The sequence below is a fragment of the Sinocyclocheilus rhinocerous genome, unplaced genomic scaffold, assembly GCF_001515625.1.
Source record: "Sinocyclocheilus rhinocerous isolate Xijiao unplaced genomic scaffold, SAMN03320098_v1.1 scaffold132, whole genome shotgun sequence".
NCBI classification, from domain to species: Eukaryota; Metazoa; Chordata; class Actinopteri; order Cypriniformes; family Cyprinidae; genus Sinocyclocheilus; species Sinocyclocheilus rhinocerous.
In genome coordinates, this window is record NW_015627050.1 from 316,342 (window position 1) to 325,959 (window position 9,618).

The 9,618-nt window shown below is 37.2% G+C and overlaps 1 protein-coding gene across 1 annotated transcript in view; it reads left to right on the forward strand.

Annotated features, from left to right (window-relative positions):
• LOC107720666 (serine/threonine-protein phosphatase 2A 55 kDa regulatory subunit B alpha isoform-like) overlaps window positions 1-6,109 on the forward strand; it is a 31,546-nt gene extending 25,437 nt beyond the window's left edge. The window contains exon 11 of the mRNA XM_016528447.1: window positions 5,716-6,109. Within this exon, the coding sequence (XP_016383933.1) occupies window positions 5,716-5,995 (280 nt within the window). The 3' untranslated portion in view covers window positions 5,996-6,109. The remainder of the gene's footprint in view (window positions 1-5,715) is intronic.
• Window positions 6,110-9,618: the final 3,509 nt, after the last annotated feature.

The window sequence follows — 9,618 nt, forward strand, 5'->3', positions numbered from 1 at the left end:
AGCCGTGCATTATCCCTTATGTATTCGCTCTTTAGCAGCAGTGTTTTACAGCAATATTGAAATGACACCCTGGTTATTCTTGGTGTACCCAAAATGGTCCCACACTATCGACAGGCATTTCTCTGGTGGAAATAAAGCTTCGCTGTTTGGTCCCTCTGTCACAGTTAATCTAATGCATGTAGTAGCCTCCGTGCCTCTGATAAGCACGTCATTTTAAGCTGGTGCACCGCTAGTGTAACTTTGTTTTCGTTTTGCGCAAGCTGCAACAGTTCCGTTCCGTGTAACAGAAACACTCGGTTTAGCGGAACCTTTACGATTAATTAACTGTGACGTTTTAAAGCGCGGTTAATAGCGAAACCGGTTAATCGCTGCATCCCTAGTCGTCTCAACCGTAACTTCGAAAAGCCCCGGAGAAACCAAGGCAGAACACCATATAACAGCAGTTATGGCTCTTTCACTTTGTTTAACTGCGCGTCAAAATTAAGTTATGGTGCCGGTTTGGAAGTTATACGGTGTTCTGCCTTTTTTTTACTGTCCATTAAAGTCTGCTGCATTTTAATTGCGGTGTAGACAAACTTATTAAATAGTTCTACCAAAACAGCTCCATATAACAAAGCACTGTAAAGACTAGATACATTGGTAGCAATAGGCTACGTAATCGTGAATAACCTTTTTTCTTTTTGTAATGCAGATTATTCACCAGGATGTCACTTAGTTGGACGCGTGTGGACTCGAATGCCGTAGCTAGCGTGATCAATCAGAAAATCAGTAGCCTACTAACAGTTCGCAATTAAATCCATATCCTACCTTTTCTTGTAACCTGATAAAATCAATTCATGGCGATGAACGTCATCGGAGATGTTTAATCCATTCTGAGCATTATTCCTGCTTGCTGGCGTTCACATCAATCCACAAGTCATTCTTTTAGTTTAGGCTATTTAATACAAGTCAATATAAAAGCAATTATGCTATGTCTAGCATTCTTTTACGTTAATGAGAATAGCAAATAAATGTATAGTCTTATAGTCAATAAACGTTTAGTCTGCTTGTTACGGTCAAAAAAAATAAATTAATTAATAGTCTCATTAGTATATGCAATAGCCTATATGAGATAGCCCATGATCACTAGATTTTATACAGGTGTTACTATAACGAATTTGTAAATGGTGATCAGCAACCAAATATTGATAATGTGGAAGTTACTGCCTTTTGCCTTGGTGTGACTTCTCACATTTTGCAGACAATGCAAAGGCAGAGTACATTAACTTCAAAATAGGGGTAAAAATCAAGTTTGAGCTCACACTTGTTTAATGTAGATACTTTTCATTACTAAAACATCTAATGGTCTACTACATGTGACAAACAACAAATAATTGTGTGACTTTTAACAATAATTATTATAATAATAAACATAAATAATTATTGAAATTAGTTTTGATACAGATTATGCTGTGTTTAGGGGGATATGAAGTACTTTTTATCCATTTACCTCAAAATTCATCATCTACACCATTAGCATGCATTTGAAATATTACATTTTTCTGGAAAAAAAAAAAAACACTTTAATGATGATCAAAATTGGTTGTTTCTGGATATTGATCTAGGTGTTAGGGGCAGAATTCTGCCATCTGCTGGTTACAGAAAAATCTGGAGGAAATACAGTTTTAGAGAGAAAAAAAATTTGAAATTACCACATACATCCAGCAGAGGCCCATAGAGATCTATTCATTTTTCTGGATGTGCCTAACTGATCTTATAAATGCAATGTGGAACAAACATCACAAAAACGCACAGGCACACACACATACCTGGTAACCTTTGTCTGTGAACCATCCACCGCGTCTGCGGGCCTCTGCAGCTCATGTGGGATTGTCAGTGGGAGTAAACCGTTCTCATGGACACCGAATGAGTAGGCGCTTCGCGTCGCGTCTTTTGCACGCTCAAGCGCGTTATTTTAAATGTAGACACTCAAATAGAGATCGAAAGCTCAGCCAAGATTGACGAACAGCTGATCATAACTGTACAGGTTTTTTATTATTATTTCTCATCTCCCTAAATATATCTAGTAGTAGAGTAAAAGCAAGTGCTGGAAATCCATTTATCCTTAACTGAAACTTCATCTTCATGGAGAACGAGGCCAGCGTTTTTTATGCGTTTTTAGACGTGACATGTGAACGGCCTCTAATCGATTGCGGGATGGTTTCATCATCTCGGGCGGATAAAAAAAGTATAAGAGGATAAAAATAATGAAAAGCAAAAACGTGTTACCAAATATACTTGGGTGGCCCGCCCAGGTAAAGTCTATGTGAGGGAAGCACTGAACATTATTGCATATGTTATATAAAGCTTGCCTTGAAGCATCAGAATCGGCATCAGTATCGGCCGATCACCATTACAAGAAATCGGTACTCGGTATCGGCTGCAAAAATCCTGATCGGAGCATCCCTACTAATAATAATTGATACTTTTGACTCTTTTAAAGGCTGAAATGTGAAGTTTATCATTTTATAAAACTCTTTGTTTTTGTGAAAACCTGTATCTGAATGGTAATCATTCTTTTTACAGTCATTTTACAGATTCATATGTTACCATAGACATTGCCTTACTGCGCTCATAAGATATAAATTTTATTTGTGCAGGTCTTAAAGTATTATTTTAAAAAAGTCTTAAATTTGAGCTTAAAAATCCTGCAGATACCCTGATTATATCATTTCCATAATAGAAGAGTGTCCTTAAGGCCCTGATATACTTCAAGCGAAATCGAAGAACGGACTGATGATGTCATTTCGAACAAAATCTGGCCAAAACGAAGTTCGTTTTGTGTTCATTTTGGGAGTTCGAAAAGGCTTGCCAAAGCGAACTTTCAGGAAAAGTTCGTTCCGGCTGCAAAAAACCTTCGTACTACCATTGGTCCGTGACGATTACGTCATAGGAGGTGTGAGCTGAGGCTCCGCCTTCTTTCATGCGGAACTCTTCTGTGTTCATTTAGTCTGTGGAGTCCTTGGAGGTGAGATGTCTGCGCAGTGGAGAGCCGCTTTATAGTAGCAAATTAAGTTTTGCTTTTGATGAAATGAGTCACTGACACCGTTTTTCATGTTTAATACTGCTGCTTGCTTTTAAGCAATATATTGAATAAAGTGCTATGTAAATACATGTGACGTGACTTCATGGGAGTGCTAATTTGCAGAGCCTGTGCAAACATACCCATGTTGCTATGAACAGATGCTTTTTATATTTTTTTTAAAATGCATGCTGTTCTCCATTTTTGTTGTGTTTATTTTGTTACTGAGAGGAAAGCGTGCAGCACATATTTACATTTTAGTTTAAACGTCGCTTTCATCAGAGTGGGCGGCGTCAGAATGTTCGATAACAGTATACTGCAGCTCATGTATTTCGAACTTAGTTTTATCCCTAAACAAAGAACGAAATAGAACTTCGTTTTGAGTATATGTAAACACTTAAAAGTACTGCTAGCTTAAACTCTCAGACTCGTATAAAAGTGTCTGCAAAATATGGGTCTACAAGAGTGTCTGGAAACAGCGACACTGCTGACTACGTTTATCAGCAGGGTAAAAATGGTGCTCTCTTGTTCTTCCAGTTCCAAAGTACTATTTTCCAACAAAATGCTACATAATTTTTTGTTGTTGTTGTTATGAGATGAAACAATAATAATAATAATTCTCCTAAACTGTCCTTTCGCAAACTGCTCTGTATTACTGTGAAAAAAAAATTGGGCTCCATTAATGTTTAAGAAAAAAAATCTTATTTTAATGCCGTTCTTTTGAACTTTTTATTCATCGAAGAATCTGAGTAAAATGAATCACAGTTTCCACAAAAATATTAAGCAGCACAGCTGTTTTCAACATTGATAATAATCAGAAATGTTTCTTGAGCAGCAAATCAGCTTATTAGAATGATTTCTGAAGAATCATGTGACTGAAGATTGGAGTAATGATGCTGAAAATTCAGCTTTGATCACAGGAATACATTACTTTTAGAAATATATTAAGTAGAATACAGTTATTTTAAATTGTAATAATATTTCACAATATTTTTGTACTGTCTTTTTAATTAAATAAATGCAGCTTTGGTGAGCATAAAGCATTTCAAAAAGTCTTTAATACAAATCTTACCAACCCTAAACTTTTGAATGGTGGTAGTTTATAATAGCTATTTTGTCTGAGAAATGTATAGTTAACTGCATACAATGATAGCTTGATTATACTGTAACTACATTAAAATATAGGAATTCATCCTTTTAGCTAGTAAATTATGAATAACAGAGTTTAGGAGAGCACAGAAATGTTTCCGGTTCTATCAAGTTAGTTTTATTGTTTTGTTCGCATGTTTTGAGAAAATGCAGCAGGGTGAAATGTAGAAGCAAGCATTAAACAGCAGTGTGTAGTTACAAGATGAAGTATGAGTTATTGTAGGTACTTCTGTAATAAAGGCTCATTTTCAATTTAAGACCATCAGTCAGTCAGTGTAAGGTGGCAGTCAACATTTAGACCAGCTACTGAGCCTGCGTGACTCTCCGTTGAGGCTCAGACTGGCTCTTATCTGGAGGGAACCTCTAATCACTCTCAGACAGCCTGAATGCTGGTCAAGGGCAGTGGAAGATTGGGTTAGCATGTCATGAAGACACGTCAGTTCTGTTGAACACACTGCTCCTCTACTAAATTAGTCACTAACAACAATCTGGTCTATTATTGGACTACTAGCCAGCCAGCCATCCCGTCCCATTCCTAGAAATCTGCAATTTTCCCATTAGCCTAGAACTAGCTGAGGCAGCACTATACAAAAATGTATATATGTGAATTTCACAAAAAAAAAACTAATAAAACGGCAGCTGTGGATGCCAGATTTTAACCATTTAAAATTAAGAGTTTAGAGTTTTTTGTTTTCACAAACTGAACCTTTTTTTTTTTTTTCTGACAACCACCTTAAAAACTCAGTTGATAAAGAGAAATTAAAGTTTATCAATAGATTTTCCAAAAGCTTGAGGTAAATGCTAATATATAGAAGGTGCACAATGTCATACAAGAAAACGCAAAACACCACCGTGGTAACAAACTTGACACTAGAATAAAGCAATAAACATTAATTTAACAACATAAGATGTAACAAAACCCTAACGTACATAATTGATGAGAAAAAATGAAAGATGAAACTTATTTCAACGAAAAGCCATCAAATGTAAGCTGGGATTCTGGGAATGTCAATTTACGTTCTTTTTCGCTGTAAATTAGAAGGAAACTTTACATTTTTCACTTCCAAAAACTGTACATCTAACAGTATTTTTCTGCAAAATTACCTAAAATGTCTCATTAGATTTTATATATATACATGTATATACTAGGGGTTGCACCGACTAGTCGACTTCATTGCTCTGCCATGACGATTTAAGCTTGACGTCGACTAGTCGCTGGTCCTATAGAGGGCGCAACAGGATAAGAAATCTTTGAAGGACTTCCACATTTACGCTCCGTTTCCAAACAGTTCAAATGACAAATAAATGCATACTCTGAAAGCGCTCCACAAGACGTGTGATTATATTACTGGATGCTCGAAATTGAACGGGAGAATCACACACACTTTTTTAAATAAACTTCCATTATCTTTTTTTATATTGAGGCTTATTAACTGTATCAGATTCAAGTTTTGCCCCCCTGAATAACTATGATGTATATAAGAATAACTATTCTTTTGTCCCAGTGTGGTGATGACTGGATCCTACAACAACTTCTTCCGAATGTTGGACCGCAGCCAGCAGCGGGACGTCACCCTGGAGGCTTCGCGCGAGAGCTGCAAGCCCCGGCAGGTGCTGAAGCCTCGCAGGGTTTGCGCAGGCGGCAAGCGAAAGAAGGATGAGATCAGCGTGGACAGCCTGGACTTCAACAAGAAGATCCTACACACCGCCTGGCACCCGCAGGAAAATATCATCGCCGTGGCAACCACCAACAACCTCTACATCTTCCAGGAAAAAGTGAACTAATACTGTCGTCATGGGGAAAGGAAACCTCTGAACCTCTCTCTCTCTCTCTACGTGAAAATGAAAAAAAAAAAGAACTAGCAAAAATCATTTCTGTGACAGCCACCATCATCACATTCTGCACTGTAACGCACACACACAGGCTACAGACAGTAGCGCGTACATGTTCTGTGATTTCTCAATAAAATAGCTTAGAAACTGAAAAGTTCAAGCATATATGGACAGAATGAACTAGTCGAGCCAACTAGTGGCTGCCAATACTGAGTAAACTGGTTCAGACTGGTCTGGAGAAGAGCGCAACCTGGCTTCGGCCTCTGTGGCACCATGACACGCGCCTTGCTCTGGTGATGTTGTGCCAACCTGTGTCTGTACCCTCCGTCCCTTTTCCCCTTACCCACAAGTCCGAGCCCAGGGATGAAATGGGCGGCAATCTCTTGACAGATTTCAACCATATGTTTTTTTTTTTTTTTTTCTTTTGATTTTTGGCTTTGGTTTATTCAAGGTGTCTGTATAAAAACTAATTTGAACTCATGTGGATGTGTCCCTGTGTCCTTTTATCCTCCATATGTTGTTTGTGCCATTGTAACTGTTTTTAATCTTATCAGAGAAACTGCCAAGTTGTTTAGTTTTAATTTAGTTTAAATTTTTTTAATGTTTAATTTTTTTTTTTTTAGTTCTCATTACATTTCATACTGTCCCGTTACACTCCATTACAGCTACAAAAGGTTACGGCTGTTTCTTTTCAGATATCCCCGCACTCATACCCGCCATCACATTGGTCCAAAGAGCTTTTCCTGTTGTTGTTTTTTTTGTGTGGCATAGACGGCATTGCCGTGTTTGCTGTAGTAGTGTAACATCTACATTTGTTCAAGCATATACACTCCAGTTGGACTGCTCGTTCATGTACGAGTCATTCAGCCTTACAGGGTTTATTTTCCTTTGTGATCCATGCCCGATTTCTGTCTACACTCTATCTCAAGAGTTACAAATTGAGAAAGATTATAGAGATTATGATATCAAAATGGTATTTATAAACGGAACAAACAATTAAATGGGAGTTGTGTCTTCTTTGAATATGCAAAGCATGCCTAGTGCAAAACTGAAAAGCATTAGTGCTGTCAAACTAATATACGATATTAAAGGATTTTGAGAACCATAAAGAATGTTCTGCACTTGACCATTTAGATAAATGGTGAGTTTAAGTGTTGCTTCAGCATTTTAGTGCCAAATGTCCTCTCACTGATGTTTAAGCTCATAATAGATCAACAACATTGATCAGATCTTTTTAATATTGGATTAGGCGTGGGGGGGGAAGCATGGTGAAGGCAGAAATATGCCCACATAATTATGAGACCTTAACATGCCAATGATGTATGGCAAGCCCTTTTAGCATTTCAGATTTGTCACTGGTACTAATTTCACTAAAAATTATTCAGTACCATGCATTTTGCCAAGTAAATATATTTTTTTAATAGTCTTAGGGGGCATTTACACAATGCTGTTTTCAATTAAAAATGGAAAACTCTGGGTTTTTGCTGTTCATTTACACAACGTTTTGAGGGCCTGAAAATGCAAACTTTTGAAAACGGGTTTCAAAGTACAAGTTTTTGAAAATGATACTGCTATCATCTCTGTAAACTACAAACACACAAATTTGTGAAAAAGGTGAGTTCAGGCGTAAAACGTGTTCAGTCTATAGGTATATGTGTGGGCATCTAGTGTTTTTTTTTTTTTTTACAAAATGACTACTACTGGCCTGGCATACATAATACAGTGTTCTTAGTTGTTTTCGCGGATCCGTGTGAACAGGGATCGTTTTGACATCATTGTCATCTGTCAAACTTTTTAGTTTTTAGTTCACCACTGTTGTGTAAACATCCTTAGACATTTTTTTATTAAATAAAATACTATCTTACAATGAATGGTCAGAATGACTGTTCGAATGTAAATTATAATAAAAACAGTAACCTTATCTAAATGGTAAGTGCATGCTATTGATCTAATTGTGAACGTTTCACCCATGTGTGGCTTTCTACCTTTTTGGCAGGGCAACTGTCCTGCAGAATTTAGCTCCAACCCTAATCAAACACGTGAACAAGCTAATCAATACTGTCTTCAAGATCACTAGAAAGCTACAGGCAGGTGTGTTTGATTATAGGGTTGGAGCTAAACTGCAGGACAGTGGCACTCCAGGACCGAAGTTGCCCATCCGTTTAGTAACTACTGCAATACTGTATAACCATTGATGGAATTTTCCGCTTTCTGTGTTTTCACTGGTGTACGTTAGGAGGCGCTATTGTGCATCTTCTGAAAGAGTACTGAACGTCTGGATCAAAACAGCAAAGAAGCACCAAAAACAAGCGATCGCGTATGTAAGCAGATTAATATGTAAAATAATATATTCATAGAGCATTTAACAGCATATAAATCAAAACAGCCTAACTTAACCGAATGAAGTGACGATCCAGGAAGTGGTATAGGACCGTGCATGCTGTGGATGTGTTGACAGAAGCAATATATTTTATCTATGTGTTGATCTTCATTCTGAAGCTGATCCAGAAGTAGTATTTACAAAAACACAATATTCTCAGGATTTTCATCAAAATGTTGCTTTTATCATGAAACCTACCCACAGTGTTGATAAAAATAGATTGCATGAAGCTAGAATAAAAAGGTTTTTTGTTTTTTTTTAAGCAGAGGCTCTGTTCTTTGTTTTGACATTGCATGTTCAGATATTCATACAAAAAAATATTCTGGGTGCCATTAAACTTTTGTGAAAATGATCAAAAATGCTGGTGGTGGCTGGCATTTTTTTTTAAGAGTTAAAGGTGCAATAGGAGATCTTGGAAAATGCTAACTTTAACCTGATAGCACTGAAAGCGAATGTCCCACCCTCCCTGCAATCGCCGTCTAAAGCCAAGCCCCCTGAACGCATTTACACTCACAGACCAGAGACAACATTACTACAATAGGCTACATCAGGTTCCCAATTCCAGCCCATGTTCCGAAGTGAAGTAAACTTCAACGGATTCCCCCTGCTCAGAGAGTAGGGAGCAATGAACACTGCGTAGGGATCATGTAGTTATTAGTAACTAAAGGATAAGCACTAAACTAATGCAATTAGCAACAATTGCAGTATATACTACTTAAAAGTGAACAGTAAATATATGAACCACCGATGCATACAAAAATCAATGGCTAAAATTTACAATTTGTTACCAGTATCAGTGAGGGGAAAAATCACTATCAGGATAGTGACTATCTAATGGAAAAGTAGCTACTAGTGAGCAAAAGAATACACTTATGGAAACTTACTAATGAAAATGAAAAAGATAGTGGTCATTATTGAATGACTTGCAAGTAATTAAAAAGTATCAGCAACAACAATAGATGCTAGTTTGTTTTAAGAAATAAATGTTAAATTGGCTTGCCATACGGCATAATAGTTTATTGATAGAGACTGTGTTCATAATTCACGTGCGTTTATTATAGATAAACAGTCTTTTGAGTCCATTACGTAATGTTAGTGTCTTTGTTATCAGATATTAACCAATTTGCGTCATTTTAGCGCTGCAGGAAATCTGCGCTCCCATAACCGTTCTGAGGTCAGCCACAAAGGCCGTTAT